The sequence below is a fragment of the Lontra canadensis genome, unplaced genomic scaffold (genome assembly GCF_010015895.1).
Source record: "Lontra canadensis isolate GAN:19392208 unplaced genomic scaffold, GSC_riverotter_1.0 scaffold30, whole genome shotgun sequence".
Lineage (NCBI taxonomy): Eukaryota > Metazoa > Chordata > Mammalia > Carnivora > Mustelidae > Lontra > Lontra canadensis.
The window spans coordinates 10916998-10939864 of record NW_022631024.1 but is presented as its reverse complement, the minus strand read 5'-3'; the positions used below and the strand labels follow the sequence as shown (position 1 = coordinate 10939864).

The 22867-nt window shown below is 44.1% G+C and overlaps 1 protein-coding gene across 3 annotated transcripts in view; it reads left to right on the top strand.

Annotated features, from left to right (window-relative positions):
* Positions 1–22867, top strand: part of NR6A1 (nuclear receptor subfamily 6 group A member 1) — a 224402-nt gene that overhangs the window by 199204 nt on the left and 2331 nt on the right. For 2 of the 3 annotated variants that reach the window (XM_032865829.1, XM_032865831.1), the window contains 5 exons: positions 7416–7570; positions 8946–9173; positions 10495–10749; positions 18327–18448; positions 20548–20700. In XM_032865829.1, the coding sequence (XP_032721720.1) occupies positions 7416–7570; positions 8946–9173; positions 10495–10749; positions 18327–18448; positions 20548–20700 (913 nt within the window). The remainder of the gene's footprint in view (positions 1–7415; positions 7571–8945; positions 9174–10494; positions 10750–18326; positions 18449–20547; positions 20701–22867) is intronic. The other variant, XM_032865830.1, reaches the window with a different exon arrangement.

The following is a 22867-nucleotide window of genomic DNA, read 5'->3' as shown; positions in this document are numbered from 1 at the left end:
AGTAGAGTGGCAGAAGAGAAGGCAGATTCCTTGAGTGTGGAATCTTTTCTCTAAAGAATGGCCTTGATTATAGCTTCCTAGGTAAATTCTTCGTAGGGCCAGCCTACGCCAACTTGTTCTCACTTGCCAACAGAAGAACTTCATGAAGGTAGAAAATTGGATCTGTTCATGACCCAACAAGTGAATCCTCAGCACACCAGTGAGCAGGACCATGCCTCAGGGATTATTGCTCTGGACCAAGAGGCAACTACTAAAAGCTTTTAAGTAGAGAGAGACATGGTCAAATTTGCATTTTAAAAAGATCATTCTAGGGGCACCTAGGTGGCTCAGTGGTTGAGTGACTCACCCTTGATTTCAGCTCAGGTTGTGAACTCAGGGTTGTGGGATCAAGCCCCACATCAGGCTCCTTTTTCAGAAGGAATTCTGTTGAAGATTTTCTCTCTCCCTTTCCCTCTGCCCCCATGCACATGCTCTCTTCCTCTAAAACAAATAAATCTTTTTAAAAAGAAATTATAAAATTACAATTAAAAAAGAAAGGGGCACCTGGGTGGCCCAGTCGGTTAAGCAGTCTGCCTTCAGCTCAGATCATGATCCAAGGGTCCTGGGATCGAGTTTCACATTGGGCTCCCAGCTCAGTTGGGAGTCTGCTTCTCCTTCTCCCTCTGCCGCTCCCCCTGCTTTTGCTCTCTTTTTCTATCTCTGTCAAATAAATAAAAATAAAAAAGAAAGATCATTCTAGCAATAGAAGTGGTTTCTGAGGAGCTGGGTAAGTGTCAATGAAACTGGAAACAGAGGAAAAAACAGTTCAAAGATTTTACAGCAGTCCAGCTAAGAGATACAGATAGTGGTTTTAAGTAGGGCAATGGTAGTACAGTTTGAAGGGGAGAGAATAGATTCAGGAGAGATGTAATAGGAAAAATTAATAGGATTTATCCAGTTGAATGTGAGGGAATGAGAGAAAGACAGGAATTTGTAGGTATTTTGAGACATATGTCTATGAAATATGGGACAGTTCCTAGCACATATATGCACTCAGTTGGGCTGTGGGCATGTGCTGTATTCATATCTTTTTTTTTTTTTTTTTTTAAAGATTTTTATTTATTTGACAGACAGATCACAAGTAGGCAGAGAGGCAGGCAGAGAGAGAGAGGAGGAAGCAGGCTTCCCACTGAGCAGAAAGCCCGACGTGGGGCTCGATCCCAGGACCCTGGGATCATGACCTGAGCCGAAGGCAGAGGCTTTAACCCACTGAGCCACCCAGGTGCCCCTCATATCTTTTTTTTTAAATCAAACATTTTGGGGCACCTGGGTGGCTCAGTGAGTTAAAGCCTCTGCCTTCGGCTCAGATCATGATCCCAGGGTCATGGGATCGAGCCCCACGTTGGGCTCTCTGCTCAGTTGGGGAGCCTGCTTCCTCCTCTCTCTCTGCCTGCCCTCTCTGCCTACTTGTGATCTGTCAAGTAAATAAAATCTTTTTAAAAAATAAATAAATAATCAAACATTTTTTATTCATGTTATAATAAAAATTAGTTTATTTTGGTCTATACCCATATGTGTTCTTTTGTGCGTGTGTGGTAAAAAACATATAACATGAAATTTATTTCCTTAACAAATTAAGTATATGGCACAGTATTATTTGCTATACGTACATTTTTGTACAGTAGATCTCTACAGCCTTTTCATCTTATGACTGAAACTTTATACCCATTGAACAACAACTCCTTATTTGCCCTTCTCCCTGTCCCTGGCAACCACCATTCTACTTCCTCTTCTAAGAGTTTGACTACTTTTGATACCTCATGTAAGTGGAATCATGCAGTATTCGTTCTTCTGTGACTTCCTTCACTTAGCATAATATCCTTAAGCTTCATCCACATTGTAACATATGCTAGGATTTCTAAGGCTAAATATTCTGTTGTATTTATATACCATGTTTTGTTTATCCATTAATCCATCAACGGATATTTAAGTTGTTTCCATCTCTGGGGCGCCTGGGTGGTTCAGTGGGTTAGGCCTCTGCCTTCGGCTCAGGTCGCAATCTCAGGGTCCTGGGATCAAGCCCTGCATCAGGCTCTCTGCTCACGGGGAGCCTGCTTCCCCCACTCTCTGCCTGCCTCTCTGCCTACTTGTGATCTCTCTCTTTCTCTGTCAAATAAATAAATAAAATATTTTAAAAAATTGTTTCTGGGGCGCCTGGGTGGCTCAGTGGGTTAAAGCCTCTGCCTTCTACTCGGTCATGATCTCGGTCCTGGGATCGAGCACCATATCGGGCTCTCTGCTCAGCAGGGAGCCTGCTTCCCTTCCTCTCTCTCTGCCTGTCTCTCTGCCTACTTGTGATCTCTGTCTGTCAAATAAATAAATAAAATCTTAAAAAAAAATTGTTTCCATCTCTTGGCCATTATGAATAATAATACTTCAGTAAATGTAGGAGGGCAGATATCTCTTAGAGATCCTGATTTCAGTTCTTTTGGGTAAATACTCAGAAGGGGGGATTACTGGGTCATATGGTAGTTTTATTTTTAATTTTTTGAGAAACCTCTATACTGTTTTCCATAGTGGCCCCCTCATTTTATATTCCCACCCAGCAGTGCATAAGGGTTCCAATTTTCTGTATCTTCTCTGGTATTATTTTCTGATAATAGTGTTCTGGATAGTTGTGAGGCAGTACCTCATTATGGTTTTAATTTGTGTTTTTCTGATTAGTGATATTGAGCATCTGTTCATATACATGTTGGTTGTGCTGTTTACACGTCTTTGGAGAAGGTATTTCTTTGTATGTCTATTCAAATCTTTTGCCCATTTTTATTTATTTTTTTTAAAGATTTTATTTATTTGTCAGAGAGGGGTTGAGGGAGCACAAGCAGGGGGAACGGCAGGCAGAGGGAGAAACAGTCTCCTGACTGAGCAAGGAGCCTAATGTGTGACTCAGTCCCAGGACCCTGGGATCATGACCTGAGCCAAAGGCAGACGTTTAGCTGACTAAACCACCCAAGTGTCCCTTTTGCCCATTTTAATTTTTTTTTAATGTTATTTATTTATTTTTAAAGATCTTATTTATTTATTTGACAGAGAGAGAACACAGCAAGAGAGGGAATACAAACGGGGAGTAGGAGAGGTAGAAGCAAGCTTCCCGCTGAGCATGGAACCTAACGGGGGACTCAATCCCAGAACTTCGGGATCACGACCTGAGCCGAAGGCAGATGCTTAATGACTGAGACACCCAGACACCCTAATATTTATTTGACAGAGAGAGAGAGAGAGAGAGGCAAACCACAAGAGGGGCAGTGGCAGTCAGAGGGATACAGAAGAACCAGGCTACCCACTGAGCAGGGAGGCCGATGCAGGGCTCTGTCCCAGGACCCTGGGGATCATGACCTGAGCCAAAGGCAGACACTTAATCGACTGAGTCACCCAGGTGCTGCATTTTTAAATAAGGTTATTTGGGGGTTTTGCTGTTGAGTTGTTGGAATTCCTGATATCTCTTGGATATTAACCTTTATCAGATAAATGGTTTGCAAATACTTCCTCTCATTCTGTACGTTCCTGTTGACTTTGTGATTGTTTGCTTTGCAGAAGCTTTTTAGTTTGATGTAATTCCATTTGTCTATTTTTGCTTTTATTGCCTGTACTTTGAATATCATATTCAAGAAATCATTGCTAAGGCCAATGTCAAGAAGCTTTTTCTCTGTTTTCCTTTAGGACTTTGATAGTTTCGGGTCTTATATTTAAGTCTTTAACCCATATTGAGTTGATTTTTGTATGAAGTATAAGAACAGAATCTAATTTCCTTCTTTTGTATATGAATATCTAGTTTTCCCGGTACCACTTGTTGAAGAGACTATTCTTACGTAGTCTGGGCAGCTTTGACTATATATATGTGGGTTTATGTGGGGGCTTCTCTCTTCTGTTCCATTGATATCTATAGGCCTGTCCTCATGCCAGTGCCATGCTCTTTTGGTTACTGTAACTTTTAATATGTTTTGAAACCAGAAAGTGTAAGACCTCTAGCTTTTTGTTCTTTGTTGGATTGTTTTGGCTATTTGGGGTTCTTTGGGTTTCCATATGAATTTTGGGATTTTTTTTTTTCTATCTCTGCCAAAAATGCCATTGGAATGTTGATAGGGATCGCATTGAATCTGTAGATCACCTTGGATAGTATGGATATTTTAACAATAATTATCTTTCAATCTGTGAATTTTTTTCTTTTCTTTCTTTTTTTTTGAAGATTTTATTTATTTATTTGACAGAGAGAGACATAACGAGACAAGGAACACAAGCAGGGGTAGTAGGAAATGGAGAAGCAAGGGTTCCTGCCGAGCAGGGAGCCCAATGCGGGGCTTGATCCCAGGTCCCCAGGATCATGACCTGAGCCAAAGGCAGACACTTAACGACTGAGCCACCCAGGCACCCCAGTATAACTTTAATTTCTTTCAGCACTGTACAAGTCTTTCATCCTTTTCGTTAGGTTTATTCCTAAGTATCCTATTCTTTTTGATACTATCGTAACTGAGATTGTTTTCTTAATTCCCTTTCCAGATTCACTGTTACTATATAGAAATGCAGCTGATTTTTTTTGTTGATTTTGTATCCTGAAACTTTGCTGAGTTCTTTTGTTCTAACAGGTTTTTGGTTTTCTATTTATAAGATCATGTCATCTGTGAACTGAGATAATTTTACTTCTTTCTGATTTAGATGCTTTTTATTTCTTTTACATATCTAATTGCAATGGCTGGGACTTTAAAGAGAAATGGTGAAAATGGGCATTTTTGCCTTGATCCTGATCCTAGAGAAAAAACTTTTAGTTTTTCATCGAGTATAATGTTAGTGTAGACTTTTCATGTATAGCCTTTATTTGTAGTCATTCTTTTTATATTTAGATGTAGTAAAACGTTTATCTATTGGAAAGAATTCTTAAGCGTTTCCTCAATGAAAAACCTTCTCAGCATTCATTACTCAGTGTCTTTTGAGTACCCTTCTCCCACCATGGTAGGGATCTTCAGGTGCTTACGTCTCTAGACTTTCTGTTCTTTCTAGAATGGAGGGAGCTGATGCTCAGAGAAGCTGATTTCATATGTCATTGCATTTGACTTTCTGATACTGAGCGTATAATTTTCCCTTTTTTTCTTACTTTTTAGGGAGTGTTAGGAAGAAAGAGCTGTGATTTCCCAAGTTCTTAACTATGTTTAATTATAATTAAAAATCAGGGATAAAATTATGATTTATTGAGTACCTGTTATCTTAGATTAGCCTCTCAAGTCTGACTGATTCAGTTCTGTACCCTAAGAGGGAGCCCAGACTACTCAGTAGGTGGTAGTAGCTTCATTTTACAGGGGAGGGAAGGCTCAGAGGACTTGAGTGACGTGCCCAACAGTACGCACCCAGTTAGGAAATGACAGATGAGATCTGAACCTAGATACAAGCCCTCCTGATATGTTCTATCCCCTTAATTTAACAGTGATTGCCCAGTGTCCTGTGGGACCCATAGGGAGGAACAGATGCAGTCCAACTTTGGCTCCCAGCTGGAATAATCTGATTTATTAGGACTGCTTCTTTTCACCCAGCTCAAGTGCTTGCATGACCTCCAAGCTCTGGAATTGCTCTTACTACCATTACTGAGCCTGCTTCAGTCAGGGTCTCAGTAGATGTCTTGTAGTTTGATGGCGTCTTTTGTCTTTACATGTTTTATAACATCTGAGATTTCAGTGTTCTAAAGATTCCTAAAAGAAAAGGTTTGTTTGTTTTGTTACATGTTATTGACTAAAGAAAGACTACCCCTGTAATTCAGTATACAATCTAAGTTTACGACAAATCGCTCAACTTCTCTACCAGTTAAATGTTTCTTGTTTTCCCTCCCAAGTCCTGTGTGCCGGCTGGCTTCCAGTTCTAGATGCCTCCTATATTGATGATCAGAGCCACTCAAGGTTTCCTCACAGGCTGCTGGAACAAAGAGTTATGTAGGTTTGAGTCAGACGGACTTGAAAGAAAATGTCCTCCCAGGCTTTCTGTAGGAGCAAGAAATAAAAATTTATCTGGCCCTTACTCCTTCCTGTTCACGCTCATTTTGTGCTGAGTTTAGCAGTTAGGCTTCAGCTCTGGGTTTAACACTTTATAGAAGATGTATTTATTCACTCCCTTTACGGTATGGTAGCAGGAGCCATGGACTGAATACTTGGGTACTTTGGCCTCTTCCTCAAACTCCTCCTGAGACGCAGGCACAGAGTGTGATCTTGGGCAAGTCAATTCACTTGTCTGAGCTAAAATTTCTTCTTATTTATTCTGTAGGCTTGGGAATATCTTTCTCATCCTGAAAATCCTTGTGAAGTTCCATGGACAGTACTTAATAAGTGAACATTTGTTTATTTACCCAATGTGCATTCTTTGAGTACTTTTTTCTGGGTTCTATTACAGCTTTAGGTCTGATAGAGGGTGTTTTTATGATACATTACCATAAGTGCTATTAAAAACAGCAGTGATGGTGAAGATATCCTTGTCAACCTTCCATAATTGTTGCTATGTGTTAAGCCCTTTTCTAACCATGTGATGATGTATTAACTAATTTAATCCTCACAACAATCATGAGACAGATACTATTATTTTCTCTACCACATGGATAATTTTTGTTCAGATTTTGAATTTAAGTTCAAATAGTTTAATGACTTGTACAACTAGAAAGTAGCAGAAACTATATTGGAACAAAGGTGGTCTGACTCTAGAATTCATCCTCGTAACTACTGTGCTATTCTGTTTATCTCAGAATACACAGAATTAGAAGTGGATAGAGGAGGGGCCTAAAATTTTGTCTAAGTAGTGTAGAAGGATTCACAAAGAAGGTGACATTTGAATTGGGTCTTAAAAGGTACGCAGGAGTTTGTTCTTGAAGAGTAGTGTTTCAGGGGTAGGAAAGAATAGACTCAAAGAGTGTTGAAGAACATGGCGGCTTTGTGGCTTGAGAGGAGGGTAAACGGACAAGAGGAAGGCCATAGTGAGCCACGGTGCTGGGAAGCAAGCAGCTGAGCTGTCCTAAGATGAGTAAGAAGCCGTGGAGTATGGAGATGGAGGGGAGGGAATCTGGGTATCTCTCTAGAGAGTTCTGGGAATCCTTATGAAGTTTATTTTTTTTTATTTTTTTATTTTTTAAAGATTTTATTTATTTATTTGACAGACAGAGATCACAAGTAAGCAGAGAGGTAGGCAGAGAGAGAGAGGGGGAAGCAGGCTCCCGCTGAGCAGAGAGCCCGACACGGGGCTCGATCCCAGGACCCTGGGACCATGACCTGAGCCAAAGGCAGAGGCTTCAACCCACTGATCCACCCAGGCACCCCTCCTTATGAAATTTAAATGAATTCTTGGTCCTAAAGAAGGAACAAAGGCTATCCCGAGCACCTAATCTAACATGTATCAATTCCTTATCAAAGATATCAGAGGAAGAGATCGAAAGGATCATGTCTGGGCAGGAATTTGAGGAAGAAGCCAATCACTGGAGCAACCATGGTGACAGCGACCACAGTTCCCCTGGGAACAGGGCTTCAGAGAGCAACCAGCCCTCACCAGGCTCCACACTGTCCTCCAGGTGAGCTTGAAGGCAAACCCAGCATCATCTAGGACCACCCAAAGAGTAGACCCACAGGGAACCTCTGGGCTAGGTATTCCTGCCAGTCTGTCTCAGCCATTACACTCTTGCTCCCTCAGTCTTTTGGGGAGGGGCCGGGATGACACAAAGCAGCATTTCACAGCCTACTTTTTGTTAAAGACCTTGACAAATGTCAGCGTTCTCTTCTGCAGGCTAATAAAGTGATACGGCCGCCGCCTGTGCCCGTACGTTCTTTGCCTAACAGAACACCGTTTTAAATGTAGCTCTTCTCTCACACTGATCATGGAAAGAAAACAAACCACACTGACAATATTGAATTAAGTTCTCATTTCTCTGTCTCAGCAAGAGTGAAGATTTTCACTTTGTAAGTTTTAAGAAACTGAAAATTTTTAAGCTAATTAAATTTGCTGCTATCATGGAATACTAACTTGAAGACTCTTGGTTCAAGAATATTATCTTAACTTAGTCGCTACGTATAAAAAATGTAGCCATCAACGACCAGGATAGATTTCCTTTTTTGCAGAAATCTTTCTTATAGGAAACAGATTGATAAACTCTTCCTATAAAGGCCAGATAATAAATATTTTAGGCTTTGCGGGCCTCACAGTCTGGGTCTCAACTACTCAGCCCTACCATTACAGAGCAAAAGCAGCCAGAGACTATATAAATGATTGAATGTGGCTGTGTTCCATTAAATTTTATTTACCAAATGGGCCATAGGCTACAGTTTGTCAACCCCTGTTACAGCAAATGCATATAGGATTTTAGATTTTAGGTGAGGATTTTTGTTTTAGGTGACAAGAGTGGTTAGATTTCTCCAGGAAAGAGAAAAAGATAAGAATCTGCCTTTCTCTTGGTTATTTTGTTACAACTTTTATTCATTTGGTTGTTCCTTTTTTGTTCCTTCCTTTAAATGTTTAGGGAGTCATGCCACATTCTTTGCCAGATTCCATGTCAGATTCCTTGCTAGGTGCTGGATTTGTTTTATGCCCTGGCAAGGACCTTAGCCTGTCCATGCCTTAGTTTTCCTAGCAGTAAAAAAAATACATACCTCCACCTTTGTGGATCATAGTTTGTGAGTATCCATTAAAATCTCTTTAAACGTGACACCTATACAAAGAATTTATTCAACCACTCTTTATTCAGTACCTATTTTGCCAGGTCCTGTGTGTCCAGTGATAAGTGACACATATACACACCTGCAAAGAGTCCCTGTCTAGTGGGGGAGACATGCATGTAACCATTAATTATGTCCCTGATGAAGACAGACTGCATGGCCAAAAAACGCCCTAGCCACCTCGAGCAGACAGTAGACCTGCCATGGTTCTGCTTGACATGAGACTTTTCTCTTCAGTAGGTCTGTGGAACTAAATGGATTCATGGCATTCAGGGAGCAGTACATGGGGATGTCTGTGCCTCCGCACTATCAATACCTACCGCACCTTTTTAGCTATGCTGCCCACTCGCCACTCCTGCCCCCACAAGCTCGCAGCCTGGATCCCCAGTCATACAGTCTGATTCACCAGCTGGTGTCAGCCGAGGACCTGGAGCCACTGGGCACGCCCATGTTGATTGAAGATGGGTGAGTGCCCTGTTGAGCCCTTGCAACTTCACAATGACCCTGACCCCACACCCACCTTCATCCCTGGCTGCTAACACCATAGGCTCTGAAATGAGTCAGGGGGGGTAATGAGTAATGACTCGCCTCAGAGGACAAATCTGTATTTTTGAAGTCAGCAGTCCCTTGTTTTTCTCTTGAGCATCTTTTTTCAGAGTTGGGGCTGTTTCTGAATCCTTAGGGAAATGGGATTAAAGGAGTTTTGTTTCTGCTTGGGGCTAGGTAAGCCAGGCCCTGAGGTGGCCTGAGTGCTTCTCTGGCTCTGAGCCAGAGATGAGCTGTAATTCTGGGAATAATTAGACATCAAGTCTAGGCTCCTGAACAAGGCACTACCTGTGTGCGCACTGTCTGCATCCCCAGCCAGTGTACCGTGTGCGCTGGTGCCATGTGCGCTGTGTACAGACCTGAGTGGGGTGAAGGGGTACTCTTGTTCCTCTGTCAGCTCTACCTGAGTGGATGCTCGCTCAGCCTCTAGGCCCATCAGTTGCTGCACCCATTACTCTTTGAGCCTGAGGCACAGGCTGTTTGTTATCAATTCAGACCTCCTAGGACGTATCCTGAGATTTCTCAAGCTAGTCTCCAGTATCAGAAGAGGAAATTCAAAGATCTGCTTACAAGAAGGCCACACAAAATCTTTATAAACCTGGGTGTGGGGATATGAAGACGAGTCATGCCAGGGGCCTTGAGAAGAAGAAAACTGGGACCCTGTCTCATCCAGCCCAGAGATGAGAAATGCCCTGCTCCTTCCGTGCAGGGGCGGCTTTCAAGGGCAGAGCAACTTTAGTTTCTGAAGTCTCTCCACCAGGGGGTGCACTGAGAGCAGGGAAAGCTAAACGTGTTTTCTCTTCTCTTTCAGCCCAGTGGCCTTGGGAGCATTTCTGTGCCAGTCCCTGTGTTGGGTGGGCACCAGATCCACCCTACTGGAGCTCTCATTGCCAAAAATAATGCAGGAGTGATGGAATTTTCTCTAGCACGTGGAACATTAGTGGCATGTTGAATGTTAACATTAAAAGTCATATTCCCTAATAATTGCACAAATTTCCAAGCTTCCTTTCCCTTTCTTCAACCTTTTCTCTCCAAACCCACCTCTTAAGCCCTGAGCTTGCTGCTGGCCCCAGTCTTGCCCCTTTATCATTAGACTCCATCGAATGGAGCTGGATACCCATGATCAAGGGAAGGAACCCACTGCCAGAGACCCTTTTTACTCTTAGGAGTACCCTTTTGCTGTGCCCCCATCCTCCCTCTCTGGCCACTGGAAGTGATTTTCCACTGTCCCTCCCCCCAGGTACGCTGTGACTCAGGCAGAGCTGTTTGCCCTGCTTTGCCGCCTGGCCGATGAGCTACTCTTTAGGCAGATTGCCTGGATCAAGAAACTGCCTTTCTTCTGCGAGCTCTCAATCAAGGATTACACGTGCCTCCTGAGCTCTACCTGGCAGGAATTAATCCTGCTGTCCTCCCTCACCGTTTATAGCAAACAGATCTTCGGGGAGCTGGCTGATGTCACTGCCAAGTACTCACCCTCTGATGAAGAACTACACAGGTAAGGGCTGTTGGCTGGGGAGGAAGTCCCAAGCAACCAAACCACTGTCATCCCTGCAAGGTGGGGATGGAGTGCCCCCACTGACCCTCCAGAGGATAGGAATTAATGCCACAAACAGGCCTGGCTTTGAATCCTTACTCTGCCACTGACTAGCTTTGTAACCATAGTCAAGTCTCTGATTCCTACCTTCTGAATTTATAAAATGGGATAATACCAGTACCTCTGCAACAAGGTAATTATGCAAAATAAATGATACTGGGCAGCAAACCTTAGCAGAGCGCTACACTATTATTATTATTATTATTATTATTATTTTTAATCACATCCGGATTACTCAGGTAAGAGAATATATCTGGGGAGAACAAAAATCTGAACTCTAAACTTCAACTCTAAACTTCATCTGTTTACAATTCAGGAATAAGATCTAGAAGTCACTGCGTTACCTGTTACATGCTAGGCACTGGGCTTGGTATTTTATATTACTGTCTTATTCTTTTCTCACAGCCTCTAGCGTTATAGGCATTGTTATTCCTATTTTATGGATTAAAAAACTGAAGTTCAAAGAGACCTGCCCTTTAATGTTTTGGATTTGAACCCAGAGCCTGAATTCGAACCTATGCCTGCCTAATGTCAAAGTTTAGGCTCTTTAACTGCATCTGAGATGCAGTGAGGCTAAGGAACCGAGCCACTCTCTTCAGTGTTTTCTGGCATAACTTCTCATCCTATCTGGGCAGGATCCTAATCTCCCTGCCTAGCACAGATCTTTTACTTCCTCACTTTGAAGTCCTAGAGCACACAGTGAGTCCCCAAAATCAGGACAGGTGTCTGTTGATATAACTTTTCTGGCTTATTAGTTTATGTGAAAAATAAAGCTTAAATCACATTTTTTTAAAGATTTTATTTATTTATTTGACAGAGATCACAAGCAGGCAGAGAGACAGGCAGAGAGAGGAGGAAGCAGGCTCCCTGCCGAGCAGAGAGCCCGATGTGGGGCTTGACCCTGAGATCATGACCTGAGCCGAAGGCAGAGGCTTTAAGCCACTGAGCCACCCAGGTGCCCCTTAAATCACATTTATATAGACATTTCAATAATTCACCTTTACTGAACAGTTTTTAAAAATGGAAGTCATGAGATTCCAGAACACCAATAAAGAGGGGTGAAGAGATATCCCCATCAATGAAAAGTGGAGGAGATGGGGTACTAGTTCTCTACACAGGACCCATACTTCTCTACGCAGGACCAAAGTGCCTTTCCTTTGTCACCCAAATGCCATGGAATAAAGACAGGCTAAGTGTTAGGCTGAGGCTGAAAGTAAAGTTCCAAGACCGTCAGGGCCCTTTGCACAACTGAGGGAGGGAGGAGTCTGGGTGCTGACATTCTGCCCTGGTTTTCTGATATTTCCTTTTCGGTGATGCTTACTGGCTTCAGGATAATCTGTAAATGACAGAGTTTTGAACCCATGTGACACTTTGTCCTGTAAACAGAGCTATCCGATTTTGCAGATGGCCAAACCCCCTCTTTTGAGCCTCTAATTCATTATTTCCATCAAATTCCTATCTGCTGGTCCTTAATTCTGGGCCACCTGAATGTTTGAATTGCAGTCAGCAGACTTTAATATTGCCAGGGTTTGCAGAGCTGGCCCGTTGACTCTGTCCTTTTTATTCGCCTGGAATTTGCTTGGAATCCACCAGTGCAGCCTGGGGCTGTCTAGAAAGTCAGTCTATGAGCTCTAGTTCCTATAGAATGATGGGTTTTTCCAGGCCCTCTGCAGGTAGGCAGGTATCATTGGCCATGCAGGGCTCTTTGTGGCTTTGAGCTTCATAAAGCACCCCATCCTACTCTGTGCAGTCCCTTAAGCCCCAAGAGCAAGGCAGAGGCTAGTAAATTAGTGAGGGAACGTTTATTTCTAGGAAGGCTCTTTACCGAGGAGAACGTAGAGCTGCACTGTCCAATATACTACCTGGTAGCCTCAGGTGACTTTTTAAATTTAAGTTAATTAAAATTTTATAAAATTAAAAATTCAGTTCTCATTTGCCCTAGCCACATTCCACATGCTCACTAGCCACACGTGCTTAGTGAGTACAGTACCAGATAGTGCAGATACAGAACATCTCCGTCATCTCAGAAAGTTCTGTTGAAAATGCTGATTCTAGAACATGTATTAGTTTTGAGGATAAGAAATAAATTTATTTTCGGGACTTAATACTCCATGCAAGAAACTTATGGAATCCATCCATGAAAAATAGGAGTTAAACTTCAATACCTTCGTTCCGATTCCATGCCCATGTACCTAGGACCCTGTCATGTGTGTCAAAAGGAAGGGTGTTGGGGTTGAGATGGTACAGACATGGTTTCTGACTCTGAGGTGAGAGCCACCATTCTCGGCTTGGGGGACTGGGAGACAAACAGAGACATAACAATCTGTAATCCAGGGGGATACTGGTGGAGATTGAGGGGCATATGGGGGACTGTGCAAGCACAGCCAAGGAAGTAAGTACCTCTCTTGCCTAATCAAGTACTGCTTGCCAGAGGATAAAACATTTGAGCTGCATCTTGAAGTGGGTGTTTCTAGGTAGGTTATAGAGAATAGGAAGAAGGCAGGAGATAAAGTCCTAGAAGTTAGAGATCCTGGGTGGTTGGTTTGTGCAGGGAATCAAAAGCAATCCTGTGGATTAGGGTATAGAGAGAATTTGTCTGAGAGATAGAAATGAAGGGAGAAATGACTGGAGAAAAAGGTTTAAAAAAAAAAAAAAGCAGATCATGAAGGTGTTCAATGCTAGCCTGGGTGGCTCAGTTGGTTAAGTGTCTGACTCTTGATTTTGGCTAGGTCATGGTCTCAGGGTCCTGGGATTGGGCTTCCCACTCAGCAGGGAGTCTGCTTGTCTCCTCCCCCTCCCCCGTGCTCTCACACACACGTGCACTCTCTCCCTGGAGAAAATAAATAAATCTTAAAAAAAAAGATTTATGGGGCGCCTGGGTGGCTCAGTGGGTTAAAGCCTCTGCCTTTGGCTCAGGTCATGATCCCAGGGTCCTGGGATCGAGCCCGCTCTCTGCTCAGCGAGGAGCCTACTTCCTCCTCTCTCTGCCTGCCTCTCTGCTTACTTGTGATCTCTGTCTGTCAAATAAATAAATGAATAAAATCTTTAAATAAATAAATTTTTTAAAAAGATTTATTAAATGCCTACCAAAAGAATTTGGATTATATTATATAAATACTATTAAGTCATAAGATGCTTTTAGGTGGAGCAGTTACATGGTCAAATGTCATTTTGAAAAGATCCCTGTGGCTGTAAAGCTCGAGATGGACTGGCACGGACATCATCACTAGAGGATGGTGGTTGGGTAGGAGGTTTTTCCATAACCCAGGTAGAAGAGAAAATGGCCTGGACAAGGCAGCCGTGACTGTGGGAATAGAGAGGGCTGCACAGAGTTAAGAGATAACGAGGAGGTGTAGTCAGTGGGACTTCAGGGAGGCAGAAGTCGGGGTTGGGGATGCTGCCAGGCAGGTGAGTGCGAATTCTCTGAGCCAAGATAACGGAGCCTGAGAAGAACAGGCCAAGAGATGCGCCACTCTGAGTCTGGTTTGGAGTCTGTTGAGCCTGAGAGCCCAGGAGGTCAGAGGAAAAGGAAGTATGAGAACCTCTGGAATCAGGTACATCAGAGTAAAGCATTCCTTACCCTGCTGGAGACTCAGGGTGTGGAGTCTGTAATTGGCCGGAGCTCTTTTCTACCTTGCCTGCTCCTGCGTTACTCCTACTCCCCCAAAATGCCTTTACTTTTTCACGACTCCTGAGTGCCAGTGAGTTCCTGCTGTCATGAAAAGGCTTTTCCCTGATGATACATGACCACCTCCTTTTCTCTTCTCAAATATTGAATCAAATTTATGGTACCCATTTTCCTTAATCAGGCTGTTATCAGACAGTGAGCTGGGCAAATTTGATTTAAAGCAGATTGTAGCACCAGCCAGTGACTGCTCCTGGCCCTAATCAAGACTCCTTCACTCTCAAGAGAAGACGCCTTGCACTAGATGGGCTTTAATGGGCACTTCTGTCTCGTGAGCAGTAGCTCCGTTTCTGTCAGATCTCTGGAAAGTTGCCTCCCAGCTTCCCTGCTCACACCCTAGCTGTAAGGTTCAAGAAACAATCTCTTCTTTTTGTTGTGATAACAGGAGTGACGATGATGATGCCATTAATAATGATAATAGCTAACAAGTATGGACTGTTCATTGTGCCAGATTCCATCTTAAGCGCTTTACAAACATTGTTTAGTCCTCACCACCGCCCCAAGCAACTGCACTAATGTTCCCCTTGTTCCCCAGATAAGGAGCATGGGGTTCACAGAGGTGAAAAAACTCAAGGCTACAAACCTAGAAAGAGATGACGTTGAGATGATCACCTAGATCTATTGTACTCCAAAGCCCAGAATCCTTACCAGTACCCTCTACTAAATAATTTAGCCTTCTAAAAAGTTCAACTTTCTGCAGTGTGTCCTAGACTTAACAATCTTACTTTCAGTCCCGGAGTGTTTACATGGGTGCTGAGGTGACAATTCCTTTAAAGCTGTGACTGCTCCTGGGGGTATGTGCACTTAGCTAAATGAAAAAAAGACAACTGGACCTCTCAGCCCCCTTAACGGGACATAACTTACACAGTGTCAGCTTCAGTTGCTGACTGAATGGTCCAGTGGTTTGGGGGATCCTGGCGGGAATGTTTTCTTTGTCCCAGCGTGCTTGTGTAATGGAAGCCTCGAAGAAGAATGGGTGTGTTTGTCCAACTCTCTGGCTTTAAATGCTGATAATTTGCAGACGGGGAATACAGGGGCGTTAGAACTGTGGAGTGGGCAGATGTGGAGGAGGCACGGCTGCAGGAGAAAGCAGGCCCATGAAACAGAGAACGATTTGTTTATCAAGGGGTGGGATGCGGGGTGTGGAGGAAAGCTTTGCAGTAGGGCTGTGGAGACTGAGTGGGGGCTACTGGGCTGGCTGCCAGCCCCCCCCACCACCACTGCCAGGGGTCCATGACAGTTGCCTTTTCCTAGGAAATGTGGAAAAGAAGGTACGTGCTGTCCCCAAGAGAAAGGGCAGATTTGGGACAGAAGCTCACACAGGGCACTTGGGAGCTCCTTTGTGTGGCTCACGTCAGGACTCAGCCGGCAGTATGTTCAGTGCTGCTGGCCGGGGGTCTGGCTGATAACCACACACCTGCGGGTTCTGCGGTGCCAGAGGGAGCACTTGGGCCAAGCGGTTGCTGATTAAGGCAGAGAACGTTATCTTTGTTTGCTACACTGCTTGGCCGCAGACAGATGCTGGCATTGCCGCTCTGCCTCCGTCCTCCTTTTTGACGCCCTACCACATTTCCTCCCCACACCAGCTCTCCAGCCAGCTACTAGAGGGAATTCACAGTGGAGACCTTTTCCCTCTCAAGAACAGAAATAGTGATGAGAGTCCTGTGATGGGGCATGCTTTTCACTCCCAGGCCCGCTGCCTCCGGCATGGCTCAGCACCGTGGAGGCCCTGCAGCAGAGCCCACGCCTTCCAGAGCTGGGCCTGGGGCTGAGTCGCTGCAGGAACCCAGAGCTCCTGAGGCCCCCTGTGGTGGCATGAGGCAGCCTTTCCCAGTTACCAGTTAAGGACAAGACAGGGAGCGGACAGTGTAGTGCTAAGAAGGCGAAAGGCTTGGAGTTAGAAAACTTGGGTTTAAACTTTGGCCCCACCCCACCGCCACTTACTTGCTGTGCTACTTTGGGGTAGGCAGGATGCTCTTCTTTTGTTTCCTCATCCCTATCGAGTAGGTGATCCTACTTAGCCCCCAGGTTAGCAGGGAGGTAAAATGTAAGAATGCAGGAGGGGCCCAGGGACCCAGTAAATAACCTGTCTGAGCTTTGTTTCCACATGTGCACAGAGAGGGCTGTAATACCAATTTTGTAGATTTACTGGGCATACCCAGTGAAATAATGAGTGCAGAATATTTAACAAAGTTAGCTGGCAAGTAGCAAACACTCAGCAAAGGATAGAATGATAGATAAGGTTAGTGTAGTAGTTACTCAGTATCAATTTGTCTATCAGCCAGTTTGGGGAAGTATTAATAAAGTTGTAAAAGCCATTGGGCCAGGCATAGAGAGAAATGAAATCAGCCCTCATTGTTCAAATCAGCGGATGGAGGACAGGAGCCTCGGGTTGTGATGGGTCGTGATGGGGCGCTGAGGCGAAGGGGTCAGGCTCTAGATTGTGGGTAGCTCTCCTATAGCTCCCTCTGCTGCTTGAGAAGTGCAGACGTTTCTGGCCCAGAACGGAGCCAGGCTTTCCCCCCAGGGAGAAGAGATGTCCTGCTTGCCCAGAGGCCAAGCCTTTGCAAAGCCTTCAGAGTCAACACAGAAGGCAGTAGAGCCCACAGGCGTTCAGGACCCTACCCACATAGGGACTTCTTGCCCAGCATAGGGCTGCAGTACTCAGGTCTGAGTATGTCCCCAGCACTTAGCCTGTCTGGAACTCCCCTTAGTCCACTCCTAGAAGGGCAGAGACCGACCCTGACCCCGGCTATTATAAACTCTTGCTTCCCCATTAAGCCTTTTTGATGCTTGGTTTGGTGGTATCTCCACCTCTGGTATGAGGTATGCCCCACTGTGACCCAGAGTATTAGTCCCCTAACCTGGGGCTCCTTTTTCTAAAACTTGGTCTTTCCCCAAGGAGCTTGCTTCCAATCCAGAGAAAGGAGCATGGTCTGCAGAGTCTTACCTGCTGCAGTGTGATGCTGCCCTCGGATATTGGAAGAACCAAGGGCTTGGGAAGTTAGCCTAGGTTCCAAGTTCTAGCTCTGCCACCAGCTAGCTGTGTGCTTGTGGACCAGTCCCCTCTGCTCTTTGAACTTCAGTTTCTCATCTATACAGTGGTAATGATAGTCTCACATAGCCCATGGAGCTGAGAAAACTCAATGAGAAAGTGCACATAAGTGCCTAGCACGGAGACTGGCAGGGCATGGAGGCTCAGGTAATGTTTCCCTTCCTCCCTAGCTAGAGTGAGGGATGCCAGTAAAATTTTTCATTGTGTGTAACCTCAGCCCTGCTGGAAGCAGTGAACCTAAAAAATATAATCATCAGCTTGTTCTTCACCGTGGCAAAGGCTCAGGTAGAATCACCATGGCAGCTGCCATTGAACCTGGAGGCTCCATCTCAGCTATAGCAGAATCTTGATAGTGTTGTATTTTTCCACATTTACATTTCAGACTGCCTTTGGCCCTTGTTACCCGCAAGCAGGCAAGCATTATTTTACAAGAGAATCTCGCAGTTTAGAGAGGTCAAATGATTTTCCCAAGGCCTTACAGCTTTTGAATGTTGGAGCTGGATGTGAACTGAGATCTGACTGGCCCCGCCTGACCTTAGGAACAGCAGCTTGTCTGAGCTGCCTTGCCTCCAGACAAACCATGGATCTCCCTGTCCTTCATAATGATCCTGGATTCCATTTCCCCCAAGCTCAGGCTCTTTTCTGTCTTAGGCGCCTCAAGGAGCTGTAGGAGACTCTTTCTTCCCTTCCTTAACCCCCACTGGTCTCAAAGCCCACTCACACCTGTGTGTTCACCAGATTTAGCGACGAAGGGATGGAGGTGATCGAGCGGCTCATCTACCTGTATCACAAGTTCCACCAGCTAAAGGTCAGCAATGAGGAGTATGCTTGCATGAAAGCGATTAACTTCTTAAATCAAGGTAAGTAGCTGGCGGTGAGAAAAGGGGATTTTGTCTGTTTATTTATTTATTTTGCCAGAGAGCATTCTCCCTCACGTTTCACACACCACCTCCCACCCTTTTACCCTCAGGACTGTCACACAGAATCTGTCACACCATGTGGGTACCAGTCCGAGAAGGCCTGTGCTTTCCTCAGCCTGCCCCTCTGTAGCGCAGGGCATGCTTTGGATTTTTTTCTTCAAACCTAAATGCCACAGTCTCTATAACTCATAGAGGAAGGAAGAGGATTTGCTTTGTTTAGTCAGTTTTAATGCATTTAAACACAGACACCAAGGACAGTACATGCGTCATTTAAAATATGTACCAAGTTTACCAGTGGCTGAAGAAGAGCAGGGTGACTGATGAAACTATCGGAGATAAGACGTGTGTGACAGGCTGGCAGTGGTTCTGACGGCCTCTTCAGGGCAGGGTGGGGGGTTGTACAAAAACAACGTGGATCCACAACGTGGATCCACAACGTGGATCCAGCGTGGCTTTTTTTTTTTTTTTTTTTTTTAAGTTTTTTTACTTTTTTGACAGCGAGAGCGAGAGAGGGAACACAAGCAGGGTGAGTGGGAGAGGGAGAAGCAGGCTTCCCACCAAGCAGGGATTCTGATGCGGGGCTCGATTCCAGGACCCCGGGATCAGGACCTGAGCTGAAGGCAGCCACTTGACGACTGAACCACCCAGGCACCCCTCAAGCGTGGCTTTCATTAGAAGACTGCTGGGTGCGGTTTATGTGGGGCATTACCTACCAAGTGGTGCTTGGTAGCTGCTCGTAACTGGAGCATGAAGGAGAATTTATATTCTCTTTTTTCCAAAGTAGCGTATGACTGCTCTGTTCTCACAGTGGAACAGGGCTGTTTTGCTTCCTGTGACATTGAGATTGCTCTGTTACTGTATTCAGTTTCCTAGTCCAGAGTCTGAACCCCTCCTCTGGCTTACTCCTTCCAGCTGCTTCTTCGCTATTCATTCATCTTCATTTATCTGCTGTTCCATGTGCCTCCCTTAGACCAGGCGCTGTGTTGACCATGAAAAACATTAAATAAAATAGATCGCAGGTCCCTGGCTTCAAGATGTACACACTTTAGGGGCACCTGGGTGGCTCAGTGGGTTAAAGCCTCTGCCTTCAGCTCAGGTCATGATCTCAGGGTCTTGGGATCGAGCCCTGCATCGGGCTCTCTGCTCAGCAGGGAGCCTGCTTTCGCCTCTCTCTCTGCTTGCCTCTTTGCCTACCTGTGATCTCTGTCAAATAAATAAATAAAATCTTAAAAAAAAAAAGATGTACACACTCTAATGGGACCTGACACATTACATGAGCCTCATATTGGGGGAGATCAGCAACAGCTATTTGGAGGAGAAATCTGAGCTGGGCCGCAAAGGCTGGGTAAGATTTATATAGAGAATATTTATATCCTATTTTATGTATAAATTATATAGGTAAGTTATATTTATATTCTGTGTATAAAAAGGAGCTGGTATGTGCATAGACATTATATATACACACATACGTATACATTGTATATATACACATATGCATTTATATATAAATGAATGAGAGAGAGAGATCTATATAGAGAAAAGCTGGAGTGACCGCTCAGGTCGGATAGTATGAGCAGACGCACATAGGAGACCATGTGTGAGTATGTGCAGCTATCGGCAGACTTTTTGATTGGCTCCAGCAAAGGGCCAGTTTAAGATATTTTGACGGATATATTATGAAAGGGAGGTTACTCAATCAGTGTTCAGCATCCACTGGTGAATCCACTGGCCTTTTCTGTGTCGAGCCCTGTGTTGGGAGCTGTGCAGGAAGCTGAGAAAGATGCCGCCCAGTGCTCAAGTGTCTCAGTCTAGTGACTGTCCTTTATAATTTTTTTCCTTCTTTATCTGATTTCTCTTCCCTTATCCAGAATTTTGTTTCTCCGTGATAGAAAGAGAAAAGATCTCCTGTTGTGACAATGTTGAATAGCTTTTAATCGAAAGATGCACAGATTCAAGGAGCTCCTGTTTCTTCCACTGTAGAAAGCCCCTCCTTTTCCTGTGTGGTTTTTGTTCTTGTTTTAGTTTTTGTTTTTCCACAGATATCAGGGGTCTGACCAGTGCCTCACAGCTGGAACAGTTGAACAAGCGGTACTGGTACATATGCCAGGATTTCACTGAATATAAATATACCCATCAGCCGAACCGCTTTCCTGACCTCATGATGTGCTTACCTGAGATTCGCTATATTGCAGGTACAGTTTTGGGCGGGGCGTGCAAACCTTCCTTGCTTGTCTTGCCTGAAATGAGATCGGCATTGTGTGAAAGACGCTCATTCCAGGCTGGTCACCAGCTGCATGAAAGAGCTACTACCGTTGCCCTCAGAAAAGTTATATTATAATGAGAAGTTTGTGTTTTCTTTGTAGGGAAGAGAGTCTAATATTTCCCCAATGCCTATCACGTGCAAGGTGCTTTGTAGCCTTATGTTTTTTTAATCTCAGAACCAACTCTGCAAGGCTGGTTGTTGGTGATATTTATGGTCCTTCTATGGATGGGGAAGTAGGCTCAGAGTTTCTCAAATTAACTTCATTTCCTGCATATATACTTTAAAATATAGACATCAAAATGATATATTTTATGCTATGTGAATTAATTATATCTCAATTTTTAAAATTAACTTCATTTCATAGAATTTCTTACAGATTTTTGGAGATTATTCATTTAAAGCAGTATCTTTTTTTTTTTTTTTTTAAGATTTTATTTATTTATTTGACAGAGATCACAAGTAGGCAGAGAGGCAGGCAGGGAGAGAGGAAGGGACGCAGGCTCCCTACTGAGCAGAGAGCCCAGTGCAGGGTTGGATCCCAGGACCCTGAGATCATGACCTGAGCCAAAGGCAGAGGCTTTAACCCACTGAGCCACCCAGGCACCCTAAAGCAATATCTTTTCCTAGCTTTGCAAAGGAATTTTTGTTGTTATTGCTTTGTAATCTTGACCCCCTTCTGAGCTTCTTGACATTTAAATAGGTCCACTCCAATATAAAATCCTGGGTTTTTTTGTTTTTGTTTTTGTTTTTATTTGACAGAGATCACAAGCAGGCAGAGAGGCAGGCAGAGAGAGAGGAGGAAGCAGGCTCCCCGCTGAGCAGAGAGCCCTATGCGGGGCTTGATCCCAGGACTCTGGGATCATGACCTCAATCGAAGGCAGAGGCTTTTTTTTTTTTTTTTTTTTTTAAGATTTTTATTTATTTGTTTGACAGAGAGAGATCACAAGTAGGCAGAGAGGCAGGCAGAGAGAGAGGAAGGGCGGGGGGAAGCAGGCTCCCTGCTGAGCGGAGAGCCCGATGCGGGACTCGATCCCAGGACCCTGAGATCATGACCTGAGCCGAAGGCAGCGGCCTAACCCACTGAGCCACCCAGGCGCCCCGAAGGCAGAGGCTTTAACTCAACTGAGCCACCCAGGTGCCCCCTGGGTTTTGTTTTTATTGTTGTTTTAGGTCTTCTGGTAAAGATTCTTGTGTATAGTAATAGCATATACTGAGGGAAAACTCAGAAATGTGACCTCTAAGATAAAACTGTTCTGTCAAATTCAGCCACCCAATTTTAGAGGAAAAAATTTTCGGTCTGACAAAGGAATTTTTTCCCAACTTTTTGGACCTACGTAGTCTAGCAGATCTGAACTGGACCTAAAATACTGGAATTTTAAGGGTGCTTTGATAGTTTATGGCTTGGCATTTCCAAATCTATGTTTTACTGAATAAGGTATTAATCAGATGCTCTCTGAAATAAAGGGAGGTCAGTGGTTAATACCCCACTCTCCCCGACAGAGCTGGATTCTCAACTCTGGCAACATTTTGATTCACCTGGAAAATTTTTTAAGAATATCTGTGCTTGGATTATTCTGTGGAGATTCTGATTTAATTGGTATGGAGTGGGACCTGGGCATCAATATTTTTTTAAAACTCCCCAGGTGACTCAAAGGTACTGGCAGGGAGAAGAATGACAGCGTCTGGTATTTACAAAGTATATTAGCACACTGAATGCTCTGAGATGTTTTCCAGTGAAGAAGCCTGTACGCCTTTTTCAACCTGAATTTCTCAAATTTGTTTGCCCCTGTGACCACCCCCTTCTCCTTTTCCAGTACTTTTATTAACCCTTTATACTCTTCTAAAGAACAGAATGCTAATTAGAGACTCTACCAGGGGAAAAAAAAATAGGGTATGTTTCTCAGGGTATTTTAGAAGAAAATACCTAGGGAACACCTTTCAGTTTAACATTCCTCATCTATAAAATGGAGATAACAAGTAATATCTATCACTTGGAAATATTATGAGAATTAGATAATTCATTGAAACAGCTAGCATGGAGTAAGTAGATGGTAGCAATGATTATAGCTTGCACCATTACTAGACTCTCTAGGGTA